At 34.0% G+C, this 20,903-nt stretch overlaps 6 protein-coding genes across 6 annotated transcripts; 3 read left to right on the top strand and 3 right to left on the bottom strand.

Moving 5' to 3' along the window:
* Positions 1-1,400: 1,400 nt before the first annotated feature.
* On the bottom strand, positions 1,401-3,476 carry RO3G_13439 (uncharacterized protein; the record flags this gene model as incomplete). Its single annotated transcript, XM_067668023.1, has 1 exon — positions 1,401-3,476. One exon carries the CDS (start codon positions 3,474-3,476, stop codon positions 1,401-1,403), a length of 2,076 nt encoding a protein of 691 aa, XP_067524124.1.
* Positions 3,477-5,829: 2,353 nt separating this feature from the next.
* On the top strand, positions 5,830-6,496 carry RO3G_13438 (ubiquitin-conjugating enzyme E2 8; the record flags this gene model as incomplete). Its single annotated transcript, XM_067668022.1, has 5 exons — positions 5,830-5,869; positions 5,916-6,030; positions 6,091-6,143; positions 6,196-6,324; positions 6,369-6,496. 5 exons carry the CDS (start codon positions 5,830-5,832, stop codon positions 6,494-6,496), a joined length of 465 nt encoding a protein of 154 aa, XP_067524123.1.
* A 402-nt stretch (positions 6,497-6,898) lies between these two features.
* RO3G_13437 (uncharacterized protein) lies at positions 6,899-9,200 on the top strand (the record flags this gene model as incomplete). The annotated part of the gene is made up of 11 exons (XM_067668021.1): positions 6,899-6,911; positions 6,969-7,111; positions 7,162-7,236; positions 7,319-7,438; positions 7,484-7,585; positions 7,640-7,869; positions 7,926-8,159; positions 8,206-8,383; positions 8,455-8,703; positions 8,754-8,950; positions 8,999-9,200. The coding sequence occupies 11 exons, from the start codon at positions 6,899-6,901 to the stop codon at positions 9,198-9,200; spliced, it is 1,743 nt and encodes a 580-aa protein (XP_067524122.1).
* Positions 9,201-9,792: 592 nt separating this feature from the next.
* Positions 9,793-10,288, top strand: RO3G_13436 (uncharacterized protein; the record flags this gene model as incomplete). Its single annotated transcript, XM_067668020.1, has 4 exons — positions 9,793-9,952; positions 10,019-10,099; positions 10,158-10,201; positions 10,256-10,288. 4 exons carry the CDS (start codon positions 9,793-9,795, stop codon positions 10,286-10,288), a joined length of 318 nt encoding a protein of 105 aa, XP_067524121.1.
* A 3,048-nt stretch (positions 10,289-13,336) lies between these two features.
* RO3G_13435 (uncharacterized protein) lies at positions 13,337-13,919 on the bottom strand (the record flags this gene model as incomplete). Its single annotated transcript, XM_067668019.1, has 3 exons — positions 13,337-13,540; positions 13,592-13,706; positions 13,864-13,919. 3 exons carry the CDS (start codon positions 13,917-13,919, stop codon positions 13,337-13,339), a joined length of 375 nt encoding a protein of 124 aa, XP_067524120.1.
* Positions 13,920-14,725: 806 nt separating this feature from the next.
* RO3G_13434 (uncharacterized protein) lies at positions 14,726-16,252 on the bottom strand (the record flags this gene model as incomplete). Its single annotated transcript, XM_067668018.1, has 5 exons — positions 14,726-15,017; positions 15,066-15,148; positions 15,196-15,244; positions 15,326-15,870; positions 15,929-16,252. The coding sequence occupies 5 exons, from the start codon at positions 16,250-16,252 to the stop codon at positions 14,726-14,728; spliced, it is 1,293 nt and encodes a 430-aa protein (XP_067524119.1).
* Positions 16,253-20,903: the final 4,651 nt, after the last annotated feature.

Raw genomic sequence — 20,903 nt, 5'->3', positions numbered from 1 at the left:
TAGCTTATATATTTCTCTATAATTATTCTTGATAGCAAATATACAAATGAAAAGCTTTTGTCGATGATTTTGGTGATGATAAAAGACACCCTCTCTTTTATTTCTTAGGAAGCTATAATGCACTTTTCTTCCTAGTCTATTTCTATATTATCACTATTGTTCGACTACTAAGGGGTACAAAACATGAATAGGAAATATAAATGTACAAAAGAAAGAAAAGATTATTAACCTTTTTTTTTGGCTGTCAAAAAGACGGGATTTGCCCTTCATATGCTTTTGAGACTATCGTTGCAATAAATTATATACACAAAAGATACACATAAAGTTTATAAAGGGGGGCATTCAATGAGCACCTAGAAAATAAAATATTATCTTACCTCAAACCAAAATAATAAATTTTATTGTTTTTGCTCAAGCATGGAATAAATGCTTGTGTTTATCATGTCGATAAATACTTTAAAATACCAACAAAAATAACCATCATTTCTCAGCATGTAATCTTTCAGAGCACTTGAGGCCTTGGAGGAGATATGAGGGTTATCAAATTTCTTTAACGATCTAGAGTTGATCAAGAATGAACCTAGAGCAGAGAAAATAGTTGAGATAATTACTTTTCAGTTTGTAAGTTTGGTGAGAATTGTTTAGGTGTAGAAATCTATTCAAGCATAAAATACGTGAACTCTACTTGTACAAAACAAATGAGACTTGAGAATATGTAATGAGTTGATTTGTCAAGCCAGAGAGGAGAGAGAAAGAACCGGACAGGAGCTAAGAAGCTTGGATAGACAACTAGAAGAGGACAAGAGAGGGTGGCGTTAAGGGCTTGAAGGTGTGAGCTGCAAATAGGACTTACGATAGTGGATGAGCAAGAACGAGACAAAATTCCTTGAGTAATGTCAAAGTCTTAAACTGTATGAGGAAGCTTCTGACTAAAATAGAAAGGAATTAAAATACTTTACTGACATATACAACTGTTCGTTGTAATAGAGAAAAAGAGCAACTAGTGATGTAACTGAAATCAGTGCGCTTTAAGAGTGATGCCTTTAGCTTATATTTCAATGGATGGCAAAGTAGCTTAGCTTAAATATCAAGTCATTAATTATTATTACAATCAAAAATAGGTCATATGTTTATTCATATATGTCAATAACGTGCCACCAAGCTTAAACCTGAAAAATTTTAATTTTGTTTCAAATTTTTTTTTTTTGACATCGTGGACATGATGAGGTGTATTTTTTTTTTTTTCTTTTTTTTTTAGACATCGTGGACATGATGAGGTGTAATTTTTTTTTTAGACATCTCATGGCATTTAGTGTAGACATTGCTCATTTCCTGAAATTAGAGGGACTTAATGGCGGTTTTTTCTTAAAAAAAATATTTTTAATGATATTTATTGTTGACTATACCAAATCTGAAGGCACTCTGACTTTTCTGTGAGACAAATACTTTTTCTCGACAAACTTTTTCACCTCTTGAACAACTTCTCTTCCATCAGTACATCGACTATAAGCTTCAATAAAGCCCATTGATCTCCTAAAATACCTACGTATATGTGCTAAATCGCCGGCTTTATCCAAAAATAAATTGATATTTTTCTCAAGAGACTTAAAGGAGTAATCGCATTTCAAGCGAGCTTCTCTTTTTGCTGCACCCCAGTACATTTCGATCCAATTGCATTCGCAATGGTATTTAGGATACAGCTCAAAAACGTGGCCAGAGTTTATGATCACCTCCTCCAAAGCAGACTTTTGATTTTTAAAATCAGGGCAATTCTCTAAAAAATGGAGGGCGCAGCAAATCGGGTTAACTCTATCTGGAGCCCCACAATGTAACTTCCATTTCTTGCCTTCCAGATCATGTCCAATCCATAGACTTCTTTCCTCCAAAATTTTTCTTATTCCCTTGAAATAACGTACTTTTTTTGTTTTCAAGTTTCCCTTCTTATCCCTTTTCTTGATCTCCTTTTCATAGTAGAAGGACTGGACTTCCTCCATATCTGTGGATCTTGAGATATATACAGTATCTCGGAACTGGAATTTCTCACTCAATGGCCAAGGCTTTTCATTGAGAGTCATTCGGCTGGCGACCAAAGCATCATCAGCAAAAGCACCATGATTGGAGCTGTTATCAAAAAGAAAAACAGCTACACAATTGGGGTGAAGTGCTTCGAAAAGGCCGATTGCATCTTCTTTTAACTGCTCAACCATGTGTTTCGAAGTCCACCATCCATCTCTTGCAGTACCTGCCTTGAACAGCTTTCTTGAAGACCACTTTTGAATCTTCATTGTTCCATGGCAAGGGCATTGAAACTCACTCACCATGATAGATAGTCCAGGACCCTTTTTTCTGATGTAATTTTCTCCATCAGCTAACCACATATCGTTCTTACCATCATTTGCATAGAAAGTACTTTCATCGTGCGTAACGAACACGCACTTTCTCTCGCCTTCTGGTAATGCATTTGGCTCCAATACATCTTCCTCAGTTTCTCCAGAGTAAAAATCCATTTTTTCCATATATTTGAGCATCCTCTTCGACCAAACATTTCTATACTCGACCACATCTTCTCGCTCGTGACCATCAAAGTAAATGGTTTTTTTGTTCTTTCTATAGGCATAACCCCATTCATGGAGATAGTTACTGACCGTGCTTTCAGGAACAGGTTGCATTATTACGCCCAATTTGGATGGAATAACTACTTCATCAATGAATTTTTTAATAGTAACCAAGGAACGTTCAGCAGGCTTCATTCTACGTATTTCTTCGAGAACCATTTCCTTGATATCGGCATCATTAAGAAAAGACTTTCTTTTTGAATGAACACCTTGTCGATGTCTCGATAACACCCCTTGACTCAAATATTCTTTAGCCCATTTTACGATAGTCATGGCACGATACGCAACGCTGTTATCTGCCCAATGAATCCTAGCTGCCTCACGAGAAGCCAAAGTAATAGGAATACCCTCAATTCTCTTAATAAAATAAGTATAAATCGAAGAGTATTGCAAAAAACTGTATCTCTCGACCGTGTTTTTATCCTTCGAGTTCATCACAGGCTTCACATACATTTGAAGTTTTGGAAGCATTTCTTGGATTCTCAAAAGTTGTATTTCATTCTTTGACAATATGGGAGAACTGGCTTCTACAACAGGGGCAATAGACACAAATCCAAAACTCTCCAGTTTGCCCTTATCATTAACAGATTTAGCTTCTTTTTCTCGTCTCCAGCGCGTTGACCTAGAGGTTTTCGAGTAAGACAAGGGTCTGTTTCGCTTTACATTTTTATCAAGCAAAACATTGTTGATTGACATGCTGATTGTAGGATCAGCATTACGCATTTCAGTTATGTTGCTTAATTCTATAAGCTCAGAATCGCTCATGTCCCAGTCTTGATCTCTTAAATGAGGGACAAATTGGCTCGTCTCATTTCTATGTTTTTTAAGATAAGCTCGTTTTCTAGCGTTAAGTGGAGGCATAGTTTTAGAGTATGAATAAGGGAGAAGAGGCATCTGTGTTATAGTACGGGCTCTTTTATATTGATTACGTAATATGTGACTGTTATTTTTCACTGTCCTGTACCATACGGTATTAAAAAAATTTGTTTCAAAATATGTCTTCCCTTAAGGACTGCCAGCTAAAATTTTGAAATACCGCATGTTTTCAAATGATATAAGAAGAAAATATTATTAATAAAAAAAACAATCTAATCCATAAGAAATGTTCAGAAAGGTTTATATAATAATTGTTATGGCTTTGTTTTATTGTTGGATTATTTGTGGAAAAGTTTATAGCATTTGAAAATTGTCAAAAATTTTTCAGGTTTAAGCTTGGTGGCACGTTAAGCATTTATTTAAAAAAGAAAAAAGTACTTTTCTTAGTTCTCAAAACTCTTTCTTTTTTACAAATCAAGTTTTGATTAACAGAGTCAACCACGAGAAGGTAAAAGTACGTCTGACCCCAAAATCGAAAGATGATAGCAAAAAGTATCCAAGCGTCAACAAGATACCTGAAGCTGACCAGCCTTAAGAGGAGGTACGATACGCACGAACGGATCTTCTGATTCCTCCCCTTGATGAATCAAGTTCTATCCCTAAAACTTATCCAACTTGAGGGATCGCATTTGGGCCTAGTTACTTTTAAGCGAGTGGAAGAAAGGGGGAGGATCCAGCCCATCCACAGTCTAACCACTCAAGCCAAGTTGACAATAGCAAAATAGTGATGAACCCAAACATGACCCTTTTGCAGTCCGCACTAGTCGTCACCCAGTAAGAACGATTGTGATGGTCTGTCAGGTTACCAGGAATAGATTTTTGCTTCATATTCCCACACAAAAGTGTCAGTATTTTGCTTGTAACCGCATTACTGTAGGATTTGAGGGTAAGAAATAACCTGTTTGTTACAACCACGCTGCTGGATAACGTCGATAAGCTAAATCAAAACCCCACGCTGAACTATGAGCATGATACACGCCTACAATTAGAACAACGCGTCCTAACAGTATGGGTAGTTTATCCAGAGATAAATACCACAGATCGTGACAAAGCAGACCAACCAAGTGAAAGAAGAGCAGTTTCTAACAAAAACAGTGAAGAAGAAAAAAAGAAAAAGAAAAAGAAAAGAAAAGTTTAAAAAGACGTTTCTGTGTTTCAATTTCAGGGCTTTTCATTGGCTGTCATTTCTAGTTTGTGGGTATTTATTTCTTTAAACACAGGTGATTGAAGACACTCAAGATAGCAAAACTGCGAGATTAATAGCTATTCTTCGTCTCTTACTCCTTCTTATTCACTAATGCCTAAGTATTTTTTGCTATTGGCTTATATAATATTGAAATTTTGTGAGCTTGGTAACTGTTGTTTTCAACATATCTCTTGTTTGATACAGTGGAAAAACAGTAGTTTTAAACTTTTTTTTTGTTAAAAAGTACAATTCCAAGAGAATGGTGAACAGAGAATAATGTAAATCTATAGACAGTTATAATTTTACAAATACGCAGTAAATATTCCCATGTGATGAGTGTTAACTATTTATTTTCATTGTAAGTACTTCTAATGAAATTTATATTTAACACAGTGCAAAGCTTATTTTGCAAAGTATACGTTATGAGATTATTTACAAAAAGTGATATCATTATTGATAATACTCGTTTGCCTGATCATAAACTGACTTTGTTCATCCAACAGTAATACATTAAGATGTGATTAGATTAAATAGGTAAATGAACTTGTTCAAGAGTCAATAATTGACAATCATGCTAATAAAGTATTTCTTTTGTACTTTAAATTCTCTGAAGTGAGAACCCTTACAAGAAAGTAACGTGCTTTTCTTTATAAAGCAAATGATATGTTCTGAGTAAAAAAAAAAAAAAAAAAAAGTCGACGTTTTTTGCGTGGGTTTCTAAGTAATTTGGATTGTGAAAGACGATTTATTTACAGAAAAGAGAGATCCATCAAGACTATAGTACTATATCTCTAATATCTTCTCTCAAGTAAAGCAGAAAAGAAACGGCCTTATTTCACACTTTTAAATATTTATCTGTGTTTTCCAAATGTGGTATTTAGACGGTTGTAATGCTGGAAATAACAAATCCAACCAATCAGAGAGCGCATCTGAAAAATATTAAAATCTCATAAACGCATTACACTTCTCTCTTTCTTTTTCTTTTTTTTCACATAAATATTTTTTTAAGACATGTCTACACCCAGAAGAAGAATAGAGACAGACGTTATGAAGCTGTTAGTTTTAAAAAGAATTATTATCACAAAAAAACTCCTTTTCTAATGTACCATTAGCTTAATGAGTGATTATGAAGTGACTCTAGTTAACGACAACATGCAAGAATTTTATGTTCGTTTTCACGGACCAAGTGATAGTATGTACTTCTATACAACAGTAGACTGTTACTGATAAATATACAGCACCTTTTACAGGAGGAGTATGGAAAGTCCACGTAGAACTTCCTGACCAATATCCTTATAAATCACCAAGCATTGGCTTTATGAATAAAATATTTCATCCAAACATTGATGAAGTGTAAATTGAAGAAGAACAGACGACATTATTTAGATGTAATAGTAATGCTTGTAATTTTAGGAGTGGTTCTGTTTGCTTAGATGTCATCAATCAAACATGGAGTCCAATGTTTGGTAAAGAAATATTGTAATTTATATGAATGGCATATTGATATGTTTATATTAGATATGATTAATATATTTGAAGTATTTCTTCCTCAATTGCTTCGTTATCCTAACCCTACAGATCCTTTAAATGGTGAAGCTGCCGCATTATTAATGAGAGAACCAGCTAAATACGAATTAAAAGTGAAAGGTAACGTATATATAATATAAAGCAGTTATAAACATTTATGATAGATTATGTTGCAAGATTTGCTACTAAAGAAGCAGCAGATGCTGCAGTTGAAGAAAGCTCGGATGATGAAGATATGAGTTCTGTAAATTTTGATTCTTCAGAAGATGAAGCAGCTGGTATGGAATTATAAAAAGTCACAACTGTGAACACAATTAAACTTATTGTTGCCCTTATTTTTTCACTTCTTTTTTTTTTTTTTCTCGGGTTTATACACCAAACCGCGTCTTGTTTTTATATATTTAAATAAAAAAAAAAGAAACAATGAGAAGAGACGTTCGTATTCTTCTTGTTGGTGATGGTAAAGCTAAAAAAAAAGCTTGTTAACGTTGGAAATAAACTTTCATTATTAGAGGGGGTTGGTAAAAGTACACTTATCGCTTCTTTGATAAAAGAAACTTTCATACCAAACGTACGTTCAGCAAATAAAAAAAGAAAAGAAAACTAATGTGCTTTAATAACAAAGGTCCAGCATCTTATACCCGAAGTTACCATTCCTCCTGAAGTCACCCCGGAAAATGTCACCATGCATATTATGGACTCTTCTGGTAAACACAAAGCTCAACAAACATGCACATAAACTCAACGTTATATGTAAAAATTAGCTCTTCCTGAAGACCGTGAACAAACAGAAGCAGAAATAAGAAAAGCTCATGTGATTTGTATTGTTTATGCTATTGATGACTCAAATACTTTTAATCGGCTTTCTCTTTATTGGTTACCTTATATTCGATCTTTAGGTGTCAATGTAATAAACCACTTATTTGTTATAAGGCATCAACTTATCTTATTCTATAGGTGCCTGTTGTTTTAGTGGGTAACAAGATTGATTTACGCGGAAATGACGTGGCAAATCAGGGTCTTGAAGATGAAGTGATACCTATTATGAACGAATTCAAGGTGCTGACTTTTTATTTTGTGAGAATTAAGCAAATGACCAACAATTTTTGTATAGGAAGTAGAGACTTGCGTTGAATGTTCGGCTAAACAGCTGTTGAATGTTTCAGAAGTATTTTATTTTGCACAAAAAGCAGTGCTTCATCCAACGGCCCCATTATATGATTCAAGAGAACATGTAATCAACTTGACCACTTGGCATTCTTCTTACTTATTTATTTAGGTTCTTAAACCACAATGTGTAGAAGCTTTAAAACGTATATTCAAACTATGTGATACAGATAAAGACAATATATTGAATGATAATGAATTGAATGAATTTCAGGTATGGGCATAAAAGAAAAAGAGATTGATGCAAGAAAATTAAAGTAGTGAATAGAGAAAATGCTTTAATGCGCCTTTGCAACCTCAAGAATTGAAAGGTGTGAAAGAGGTTGTGAGAGAGCATGAGCCAAATGGGGTGAGCGAGACTGGTTTGACAGAAGCAGGGTTTGTCTTTTTACATTCACTTTTTATTCAACGTGGAAGATTGGAAACAACCTGGACCGTTTTACGCAAATTTGGATATGGTGATGATCTTGATTTACGTGAAGATTTTTTATTACCTTTGTAATGTAAACAAGAGACGATGTGGGATAAAGAGCTGGGTATTAACACTTCAATAGCTTGGAGGTTCCACCAGAATGCTCAGTAGAGTTAAGTCCTCTTGGATATCAATTCTTTACAGAATTATTTCAAATATTTGATAAAGACAAGGATGGTGCGTTAAATAGACCCGAATTAGACTCACTCTTTAATACTTCACCTGGAAATCCATGGGCAAATACAGGATTTCCTCATACAACCATCACCAATGAAACTGGATCAGTCACATTACAAGGATGGTTGGCACAATGGAGGTAACAGCAAAACATATGAATATTTGATGACTCAGACCTTTGTTAGTATGACGACTTTGTTGGATCACAAGTCAACACTAAAGTATTTGGCTTATCTTGGGTTTGAAGGAGATACACGTACAGCACTCAAGGTTACAAAACCTAAAAGGATAGATCGTAAAAAGGGTAAAATCCAGCGCAACGTATTCTCTTGCTATGTGTTTGGCGCCCCTGGATCAGGAAAGGTATGAAAAGCACACACACACACACACACACGCAAAGAAAAGGAAACAATTATTTATACAATTTGTTATAGACATCACTTTTAAAGGCATTTGTTCATAAATCCTTCTCAGAGAAATACACACCTACAACGGAGCCATTTCAAGTGGTTAATTCAGTTGAAATGAAGGGAGCAGAGAAATATTTGGTAATGCAAGAAGTAGAACCGAATCAAGTATCAGAAATACTTTCTAGCAAAAAAAAACTAGATCAATGCGATTTATTATGTTTTGTTTATGACACAAGTGATGCCAATTCGTTTGGTTATGTGGCAGCTTTACGCGTAAGAATCAAGAGAAAGATTAGAAACAAAACTTATATTCGATTTGATAGGAAAAATACAAGACGGATCATATCCCTACAGTTTTAGTAGCCACAAAATGTGAATTAGATTTAGTCACTCAACGTTACGAAGTGCAACCTGATATTTATTGCAGAAACCTTGATTTGGCTGTTCCTCTTAGTGTGTCTGTCAAAGAAAATCAAATGGCAGATCTTTATCACATTTTGACTGCTGTTGCTATGAATCCGTAAGTTGAATGACAAAATATGATTTAGGGTTACTAAATGTCATATAGAACCATTGCAACACCTGGTAGTCATAAAGGAAAAGATGATAAGACGTGGATTTCAAAACACTATTTAGCAATATCTCTTGTAGCTGGTGTTGTGATATTAACAGGTTTAGCAGGATATAAATTATTTAAACATCATCACCTAGGTCACGGACTGGCGAATACTGCTGCTTCTGTTGCTGCAAAAAGGAAGGAATACTCTTAAAATATAGTGTTGTATTTGTAATAAATGAAAAAATAATATCTCTTTTGTCGATTGGATTCTTAGTATAATGGATAGTTTACATAAAACAGAGCTTGGTGATCTAGTATCAGTTTTGATTTTTATTTTTAAGGATTGCGAATTGCTTTAGCTTTTTCATAGGGTTGCTATCGGCCACAGCGAGCGTTTCGTTATACATGTCTGTTTGCACACCTCTTGGTTGTACATCCTTTGGTACTGTATATTTTCTTTTTTGGTGGTTATGTGGTATAAAACAATCTACATCTCGAATGACGGTCATGCTGGTAAACTTTTTTCGTATCATTTCCTGATACTCTTGTAAAGTCATTATAATGAAAGAATAAGAAAGGAGAGAGAATTGGTGCATTTGAAGCTGAAAAATCACGGAGTATTAATATTGATTACGTCACGCTTAAGCACACACCACACTCTCTTTTGAGCACACACCAGCGCTCACAGAGAGGGGATCGAGGTAAGGGTTTTTATTCCCAGAGCGCAAAGAAAAAGACGAGAAAAAATTTACTTTGCTTTTTTTTCTTTACATAATTTCAACCCCCTCACTCTTTTAATTACAATGGGTCTTTCTGAATTCTTTTCTAATTTTGTTCCTACCGTCTTTGCTGATGAAGAGCTTGTTGAAGAACAACCTGCCGAAGAACAACCTGCTGAAGAAGTTGTAGAAGAAGAAGAAGAAGAGGAAGAGCCTGAGGATCCCAAGGAAGCCATTATGGAAGGTACAAACAGTGAATAATAGGCAGAACCGGGAAGAGAGAAAAGAAACTCATGTATGCTCTGTATAGCTTGTGCTGAAGAATGTTCTGCCTTAAAGAAACATTTTGACGAATGTAATGAGCGTGTTGAAAACGGTTCTTCTGAAAACTGTAAGTGCTGAAAAGATAGTGAAAAAAAAAGAGAAAGAGAAACTAATATGTATTTTAGGTGTTGAGGAGTTTTTCCACTTTATGCACTGTGCTGACGAATGTGTAAGTTTATTATATTTGTTTTCCTTTGACATATACTAACTTGTATATAAATAGGCTGCTCCCAAAATTTTTGCTGCTACAAAATAAATATAAAAGAGAAAGAAAGTTACATCGTAAGAGTAAATTCTTTTGCTTTTTTTTTTTTTACTTCTAGAATCAAAAATGTCAAATATGTCGGAGTTTATATGTCCCTTTTGTTATCTTCCTTACTGCATTTAAATGTGAATGAGATAGCGGACAGTTTGTCTGATTTGGGGTTCCCCAGTATTCATCTGCTTTCCAATCCTCAACTAGTAATGTACCTTGGTTTCCCGTTGATTCAATCACGTATATAGAGAGACGCTTTCATGTCACAATTTATAAACAAAATTCACCAACAGATTATACTGTACTCAATGCGCACACTATCTATCCTTGGATGCGCCACCATTGTTAATACGCTACTGCTTTCCAAGCGCTAGTACCTATTCTGAATGACTCCTGTGACTCAAACAGACATCAACAAAATCAGAGGTCTTGTATCAAATTTTTTAAACCAAAATATTTTTCTCGCATCAAATGGGATGTTCTGACCCTCCCAAAGTGCTATGGTAGGCTGAATATCACTGATCCTCATGTACAACAAGCAGCCCTATATTTTCGTTGGATACAACTGCTCTTGCTGGATATACCCTTTGAACGAAAGACTAAAGTCAGCAAAGTGCTTCAAACACATGTACAAAACAGTTGCAACGCGGAACACCATCAAATCTCACTTTTATTTCCAAATAGCCGCCCTCAACTGCCTGTGCGACTTTACAATATTTGTTCGCAGCTTGTCAAATCTTTATAAAGTATATGTGAACTAAATGTCAGCACGAGATGTATTCTTGTTCAACACTCAGCTACAGGCTATTCAAAGAAAATAACATAAAAACATTACGCCACACCACCGACGTGCCATCCATAGAATCTTTCGTGACATACAAACCGAAAGTGTACACATCAGCTACTTCTTCGGCAAACATTGTCTTTCTCAAGCCAATGACCTCGATACAACAGTTATCGACCTGCTTCAACTTAGCTTCAACCGTTTGGTTAACTAATTATCTACAATTCTGACTTCCTTCTTCTAAAACATTTCGAAATGTCAATACAAAAACTTTCTGCAAACCTGTTAACTAGCTGAACTCTCCACCACGTTTTCTCGCTGCAATTCAAAAACAATTCTGGCTCAACTTTTGGTCTCTGGCACTTATGATAATTCAAAGAAGTATTCTGTTCAGATTAATTCACAAAAGAATTCCGCATTAGTATCTGCCACATCTCCTCCTGCCTGCAAAATGCATCAACTCAACCTGCTCACTTTATAACGTAGTTGTCGATTCAACTGGACACTTTATTTTTACGTGTCCTCCAAAACCTGCCGTTTGGCAAAGTGTCATCCGTAAATTCTTGCGGTCCACTGAAGACACACAGGACATTTCCAATACCTTCTCAACCCTTGATTTCTATTCAGTTGGTTACTGCCAAAATAGGGCTATTACCGTCAACATGGTACTTCTTACAACACTCTTCTTTATATGGAAAGCACACTGGAATCACATTTTCAATGGCCAGCCATTCCTACCTAACAGGATCCTTTAAAACATTTCGCAATCCGTCCGCGATTACATCGCTGAAGAAAACGAACTCGATTGATCAGTTCACAGTTCTATTATGTTTTCCTTTTTCCTTTTTCATATACTATTGTCATTTTATTTTTATATGTTACTTTGTTTATTCTTCTTCTAGCCTTATTGTATAACTAAAAACCTTTTTTTAAAAAAATGAGTCTTTTATTTATTTATATTTTTCTACACCACAGTGGGCGCATGATGTCTTGTAGACATCGCCTCGCTCAGATCAGATCGAAAAGAAGAATAGAATGAAGCTAAAAATCACTTTAGATCAAGGGTAAAAATGGATGAAGGTTTTAATGCTTGTTAAAACTGAGCAAAGAGTATAAGAATTAAGAGCGATACGAGTGTATGAAACAGTGACTTGTCACGAAAATACAAAAGATACTAGCATAGAGAATTGTAAGCAGATAGTTTCAATAGTTCTTCGCTTTTTCCCAAATTATTTCAGCATTCTTTTCCAATTTGTTTTATTATTTTCCCAAAAATTTGAAAAATACAGTACTATATTGGCTTCCAAGAAAAGTATCGAATTTGATCCATCCATTCAACAGATGAGCTATGATGATATTAATATAACAGCATTGAAGAATCGTTAGTTAAAGACAAAGTTCAGCTTCAACGCAAATTTATAAATCATAAATATAAGTCACAACAACTGGAAAGCTTTTATCTGTAGTCCTATGCACCATATTCCTAGAAATATATGGTACAGACTTCTTTATAAGAAATTATCCACTCGAGCCAATTTGCATAAGATCATCCCAGCAAATGTGGATGACGACTATTGCCAATTGTGCAAACTACCAGAAACAGAGCAGCATATGCTCTTTACTTGCATTCAAAAACAAGACCTTTGGAAAGCAGCTTTCAAGAAATACTTATCAAATCCTAAAGATCCCAACTGAAACTCAATATTTCAAGGTTTATTTACACTAAGACTATTCGAGTATTATATCTTACATTATCATGACAAGTTTACAATATATGATTTTCTTTGTTACGGTCATCCGATTCAAATGGAAAGACCACTGGCAACAATTCTTTAAACAGACTCCTGTCTTGGAGGAGACTGCCATCAATCAAATTCATAAAGAACTATTGAAACTATCTGCTTACAATTCTCTATGCTAGTATCTTTTGTATTTTCGTGACAAGTCACTGTTTCATACACTCGTATCGCTCTTAATTCTTATACTCTTTGCTCAGTTTTAACAAGCATTAAAATCTTCATCCATAGATTTTTTTTCTTGTAAGGGCTATCTGGTTTGTTATTGTTTGGAAGAAGTAGGGTCCATTTTTGTTTCTTGTCATAGAGTTGCTTCTTTTCACAAAAAAAATGTTACTGATGTACTTGATACTATCATCAAATAATCTATTGGAAAAAGTTGATAAACCAAACTTTGAGTAATAACAGCGGGAGCTTGCTTGTCCTTTACTCAATCAAAGTAAAAGTAGTTTGCAAACATAGGCCCATCTAGACAACTTGAATTATACGCAATACTAGCTTTTGGATTTCCAGAATCATGTTAGCAATCCTTAAAGTGTTGTTCAAGTTTGGCTTGATAACAGAAGCTTTTATAAAATCTTGGTGTACTTCTATCTTGCTCTTGATATGGTAAGGACACTTACAACTGAAAGATTTTATATGATCAGTCCCACCACAAGTATGAGATTCCATCTACAAAGTCGATGGTCATTAAGCTCTTTATTTGGTTATTCTAAGGGTTACTTGTTTGACCTTTCTCTTTTGAGTAGCTTTAAAAACCTTCTCACCTTGATCACTGAAGCCTTCACGAGCAGATGCAGCAGTAGCAGTAGATGTAGAAGAAGAGTAATATCTAAGCCTGTGTCATGGTTATAATTTATGATTTATTGTAATGCTAGCATGATTCAACATGAGAAATAGCAATTAAATACAGACCTTATTCTTGTTCAGATGTTGCAGATTTATGAATATCTCTTCCTTACGTTTATTCTTCTTTGCTTTGTCTACCTTTTTACTGTTGGCGGAAAACTTTCCTTCGCCTAATATTATTTGCATTAGTTTGCTTATTCATGTAGAGAAAACACAAGCTATAGTAAATATATCTGAATTCTTTCTGAAAGCTTTCAAATAAATCACTAGGTGGTTCATAACTGAAAGTAGAGTTTATGTACGATTTAAAATCGCCATCAGAGTCTTCTTGAGCAGGGGCTTTTTTTTAGTTGCCTGAGAGTCTGAAGCATCGACTGCCACACACGTATGACTTTAGTCTTGCTTTATTGATCGATAAAAGTTTTAAATAACAAAGTTTGCTTCCCTCTCGACTCTTTGGATGATGAGCTATCCTGGGGCTGGAGAGCCCAAATTAAGCTTCTTTTTCTGCTTCATTTGTATTTACTATTGTAGATAGTCATATTCTTTAATAGTAAAATTAAGTAAGATATTTAATACTAACAAAAGTTGATAAAGGCGAAGAGTGAGAAAAAGAAAAAAAAAATTACATTTGGCTATCATATTAATTTATCTAGAGTACTTTATTAAAAAAAAAAGTGAAATATGGTATTACAAGACAACCTTTTGATGACAACGACATTTTGATTAGTTGAATTGTAGACGCTTGTTCACAAATTATTCTAGCAGACTGTCAGGCATGGATAAGGCATTTAGTTTCATTCTTTGGGGGAAAAAACATTTATGTTTCCAAAATAGTTATCACATTTTCTCAATCTGTCAATATAATTTTTCTCATTCATTTGTGTTTTTATTTATTTATTTGGAATGAGATAATAATAATGAGTTAGATTTATTTAAAAAGCATACAAATATTAACATAAACACAAAATACAAAATAAAAGATATACAATAAGTTATAAATATATTTTAAGCCTCATTGTCTGTATGAGGAGATGAAGCACAACTACTTGACGATGGATGAGGGTCTTCAATTGATTTCAATAGTGGTCTTTCAATTAGGTTAATCCGTGTACTTGATCTTCTTACTGATTTCCCTTTTGTATGATTCATGGCTTCAAAGTTTTGCCAAATATAATTTTGACACTTGTCTGCATTGGGTAAATCTTGAATCATTTTTGCAATTGTATTTTTTCGTAAACCAAAAAAGTCGGGACCAACTGGGTTATGTCCATAGTCCATATTACGAATAGCAAATGCCCTATACTTGTAGGTTTAGTATTTGTTTATCTATAATATATTCATTTACCTTCGAACTACAATTGTCCAAACTGTAGTAGGAGTAGGACCACGCCAGCATTCAGTTGGATTATCATCTGCATTTAATTGAAACTACAAAATATTAATAAACTATGTATAAGTGTATGTGATATGCTTACAATAGGTTCTTCACCACCATCCAATATTTCACAAGTATATTGAGTATCACTATGAGGATCGATCATACTCCTGTACCATCTAACATAAACAAGTTTAGCATAATTTGTTTTTATTATCAATCTAAATTACTTTTTAACGCGGTAACCAACTGGATAAATATATCTTTGGTTATGAAAAGCAGCTCTATCCCAAACGACAGTACCTAGGTCAAGTACAGTCCAAGAGTCCACTTCAGCAGGTAGAATATAATGACCATCATTGTCCTTTTGAACCTCTATAAATGGTCTAATATCATTAGCATTAGGTGGCTTTGTATCACGCTTTTTGCGTCTTGATTGATGAAAATAAGTATCAGTTGTGCCTGTGGAGGTAATGGATCGAATGGTCATGGTTGTATTCTGCTTCATCTTTTTTTTTGGAATGTTTAGTATTTCTTGATGTTTGCGTTTATCTTCTTCTTGAACAAAGCTGTTAGCATCGTATCGGCTTCCAGGCCAATTACGATTGAGTGCAGGTGGATAGTTGATGGATTGCTCAGGTTGTTTTTGAACTGAGGAGAATACATCGTTTCTTTGCCAATTTGCTCCTTCTGTTGTGTTCCATAATGATCGCATAGGCGGAAGTTGATAATTTTCAGATTGTGGAGGAGAAGTAGGTAATATGTGTGGCTGTACCTAATAATGAATATATGAGCACTTTTTTAGAAGCGTATATTCTTGTAGTTTATTTTACAGGTTGCAATTGAATCAAGACTTCGATTTGACAAATATAGTCATTGCTGTTGGATTCAATTATTTTTCCAGTAGCATATTGCTGTGTAGTGTCATTCATCAGTGAAGATAATAAGCCGTGTCCTTCCCAGACGATGTTAGATGTAGCATCATGAAGTGGTGACCAATTCTCTACTGTTGCATTTTCTTCAAAGTTTGCACTGTAAACAGCTGCATCCTTGTGTATTAATTGGTCTGGACAAGAAGAACAAAGTGATATTAAACATTGCTTTAATGGTACACTCATCCATTTCTTTTCTTTAATATCCTCTTCGTTTAGTTTCATATCAAATGAGCATAAACAGTGCTTTTGAGATCCATTAAATGTATAAAAGATTTTTACTATTTTTGTATTAATGATTTAATATTAAAGCACTAATTTTATTTTTATTTTTACCTTTTGCTGTTTTATCCAATGTGAACGAATGACTTGTAATGGTGGGTAATAAGATTTTATTAATAGACATAGATTGATGAGACATGCTTTGTGAGTGTGTGGGAGTAGTAATATAACAATGATAAATGGTAGACAAATGTTTAAAGCATTGAATAAATAATAATAATAGTAATAAAAAGAATTCCCGGTTTTTTGCTTTGTTTTGCTTTATCTTAGAATAAGAAAAAAACCCTCTCTCTCTTTTTTTTTTTTTTTTTTTAGACAGTGAAAAACAAGAGAAAAAGAAAAAAAAGGCAGAGAAAAGAAAAAAGAATTCCTAAAAAGAAAAATAAAAAATTGGGGAAAAAATAATAAAGGGGATCGAAAAAAAAATACCAAATAAAAAGTAAGACGTACAAACACAGAAAAAGGATCTCCCTTTATCATTCTGTAAACCAAATAATTCGTTAACAGAAACATAAAGTGTTTCATGCTTTTGCTTTTATTTGATGTTTATCCTTGCTTTGTTTAGACTTGACATTTGTATTTCTTCTTTATTGTGAAACATACAAGCTCTTTATTCCCATTTATTACATGCTTTGAGTGCTTTATTAAATTGTTAATATCAAATAATAAAACATAAAATGCTGTATCACTTTTTTATATTTTATTAAAAATCAGATAACAAACATCTTACATTCAAGCGTCAAAGGGCAAGCGGGAGATATTACAGTTATGTTTCCGACACCGATTGAACAAGTGAAATTGTCTGTGGAGCACGTCATCTATGGAGTTCAGCCTTTTTAATTTCTGTGTAACCTAATGTTTGACAGAGAGAGAGGTTTGAATGGGATATGCTTTAATTGGAATACTTTGTGTAACATCGGATCGTATCCCATTCTACGGTAAACTTAATTTGTAGTACTAATTCATCATTTCATAACATTGTCGTAATGCATACTTAATTATAATCTAGCAGTGATGTATTGTTATTTCATTGATTTATACATCATCACACTAAATGGCCAATGAGAAAAATTCACCTATACCAACTGATAAGAAATAACACTTGTAATTTAACCCTTATTTCACACAATCAAGTTTGATACACGTTTTTATGTCAATATCAATAATGACCATGGAAAAATTTTCAATATCTGCTTGCTTTATACGTTATACGATTAGCAAGGGAGTATCCTGTATTTGGGATTCAGGTACAAGTTCAAGTACAGTGATAATAAATTTGATTAACCAATCAGAACAAATAACCAAATATATGATAACAGCAGCTAAAAATTCATATCTCATGGCATTGAATGATTTGGTACACATGCTAATTTGAGTTGTGAGGTGGTTAATTTACCGTATGCGGGTTTCAGATACGGTCTTTTAAAGCTGTAGTATGTTGAACATTTGTGCTCCAATTGCTTTACACAAAGATGAAGGAAGTATGTTCAACAATCTAGACTAAATATAAACATAAGATTAAATAGTGTACCTCTTCCGCTGATAAAATCGAGGTATGAAAGAATATTATGTAGCATATTTATGAAGGTAGACTTTGCAAAAATAAGGGCTAAGTTGATGATCGATTATATCCTTACGACTTCCTCTACAGTTCTATATTTACTCCCGATTTATAGTATTAACCCATTAATAAAGTTTATTACATATTTCAATCAATTATAATACTGCCTACCATCATTATCAATAAAAAGTGTCTTTGTCTACAACAATTTGTTATTTTGCTTCTCGTTTTGATTTGATAAATCGAGTCTAGATTCTCTTTGATTGAATGCATTTTTGGTTAGCAAAATAAGGTCTTTTATCTCTTTCATATCTATACAACATAATCTATAAGAGTAGTCTTTGTAAGCCATTATATGCTTCGGTATAAGAAGTAAAATTAGTACTTTTATTTGTATTGATAAATTACCGTAAATTATTCTATTTTTATTACTAAGAAATAAAAAAGATACAGTATTCTTTATTTCGAATATGCATACAAATGAGGTCAATTGCTCATTAATGAGCAATTTTAGGTACTGTATCTATACATTTAACTGACGTTTCTTATGTTTGTCTGTGCTTTTATTTATGTATAAGCCCCATTAATAAATACAATATCAAAATGTAATTCAATAACATCTTGATATTATATCATATAACAGCCTATTTATTTCCTCAAAGTCAGTAACCGTTCTCAACAGAAAACACTTTCCCAATAATGCCAATTATTTTCTTTTGGATATTCAAAGCTCATCTTATAATGCTTGTAGCCAAGTTCTATCGTTAATTCGAATTGGTGTTACTTTGTAATTATCCAAGAAAAAACATGCCGAATGTCAAGAGACCAAACATGCTTGGTGTCTTATCACCGAGTTCCACAAGAATGCTGAGTATAACCTACAGCCTAACAGGAATCTTAAATAAATCATTCGATAGGCTTATGCTGGGTCCCTTCATTTTAATCATCAGGTGGCCGATAGTGCTTTCACTCTCAATTCGAGTATTCTCTGAACATTTTGACTAGGTTCGAAAAAGCACTTTGGTATTTAGCTAAAATAAATTCAACTAAATTTTGAGCTTCAATTGGTAGATTTCCAGAAAGTAAATCGTAGTATTGGGTATTACATTTCTATCTAATTAATAAACTCTATCAACATCGGCTTTATTCAATAGGCATTTTATTGAAACAACCATCAAGTTGAACAATAATTTTTATTGATATATGCGACATGGCCAAAAAGGGAACAGCCAAACGCACTTAATTTATTCATGATCAAAAGAAGCTTTATTGAATAAATCATGAGTGCGCATCCTGTCCTTTGCTACTTCTTCATCAATGCTGCTATCATCCAATATCAAGTACTGCTTCTTTTTAGGTTCTTTTGCCTGTCTGTTCTCTTCATCCAATCACTTTCAAAAATCATTTACGATATCCGTAATATTAGCCAGCATACCTTTGTTTGATATGATATTGTTCACTTTATGTGGAAGTGAATGATACATAGTGGATGTTTCACGTTTCTTTTTCGTTCATCCAAATTGAGCATACTAAATTTAATAAAATAAAGGCGTTCTGATAAAAAAAGGAGCTTTATTTCAAAAATAGGAAGTTTAGCTTATTTTACAGTGTTTCTAGAAATAAATATCGACTGAGAAAAAAAATGCGTGGGTCACTTGCATAATTTGGCGAATACCCTAGAACAAAAATAGATGTCCAAACATTTTGTTTTTTTCCCATTCTTCTTCCTATGACGTTTCAGTTTGCTTATAAGAATGACTAAGATGCTATAGAGTACGAGCAAGATATTGTTCCTATGGACAGATGTGTAAAAAAATTATTTCATTATAAATACAAAAAGAATATAAACAAGTATAGGAGTAATTTAAAAAAAAAAAACAAGGACATATTGTTGACAGAATTCAAATGCTTTCTCAGTCTGGCCTGATGTCTATGATCTAAGATTTTCATAGCCAAGTTATGGAAAATGCTCGTGCCAGTGCTCCTTTCACCGTCGAAGTCAGCCAATACAAACAGAGAGTAAGGGCTGGCAAATGTGTGTTTGGGTGAGCGGGTCAGGTACTCTAGAGAGCATATATGTATTAGGGTGGATAAATTTTGTACGGGACTGGCAAAGTTGATGAATGATATTGATATCGGAAATTCGCGATGCTTGGGGGTCATTAGTCAAAGTTAATCCGGTTTACGAGCTTTTATGATCCAGAAGGATTTTGAATCCAAGAAAAATGCTTACGCCAGTCAAATGGGAGCTTGAAGTAACGAGTGCATTTACAACTTGGGTCCTGTCATGTTTGACAAGTTCATAAGATACAGTCTTATCGTTCTGGGCTAAATTTTTACAAATGAGTTTGAATAAGAATAGATCTTGATAATCATAATCGTCTTGAACAGTCAAGTTTCAGTTTAATCTCAACAGTTTATTCTTAACATCAGTCTATAGCTTTTTTTTTCATTTCAAATCATATCTGTTGTCATCGAATCCCAGGTCCTGTTCAAATTAATATAAATAGTCTTGAGATTTTACTTTGATAAAAGTATTCGACTTTAAGACTATTGTTCGGTCTTGCTAATTCTTATTTCTCTACACTTAGAATATTTCAGGTATACTCACCAATTTTTGTCCATCAAGTGGTTGGAAAATAATTGGCCTCACATTTTCATAGAGGGTCTCAGTCGAAAGTCGTAAAATGTTGTTTGTCTAGCATTCTTCAATTTTCCAAACAATTTGCGATACACATCAACATTCTTCGTACGGCCGTACATTTCATCTGATTTACAATGATAGCTTGTCCCATTTTTTGCATTCAAAAGAATACATCCAGCAAAGTGCGACAACGGTAAACTTGGCCGGTAGATAAAACTCCCAGTGCTTGTTGAATAGATACTAATATGGCGGGAGAGCTCCAATTATTGATATTGTCGCAAAACCCTGTGATAAGGCGACGCAGTCGACAGGGTCTCCAAACCAGGGAGGACTTTTGATGCGCATTTGATATACATGCCACTGGCGTTGCTAATTTCTTCAAAGAGATA

The sequence above is a fragment of the Rhizopus delemar genome, genomic scaffold (assembly GCF_000149305.1).
Source record: "Rhizopus delemar RA 99-880 supercont3.12 genomic scaffold, whole genome shotgun sequence".
Taxonomy (NCBI): domain Eukaryota; kingdom Fungi; phylum Mucoromycota; class Mucoromycetes; order Mucorales; family Rhizopodaceae; genus Rhizopus; species Rhizopus delemar.
This window is presented reverse-complemented; position numbering and strand designations above follow the sequence as displayed.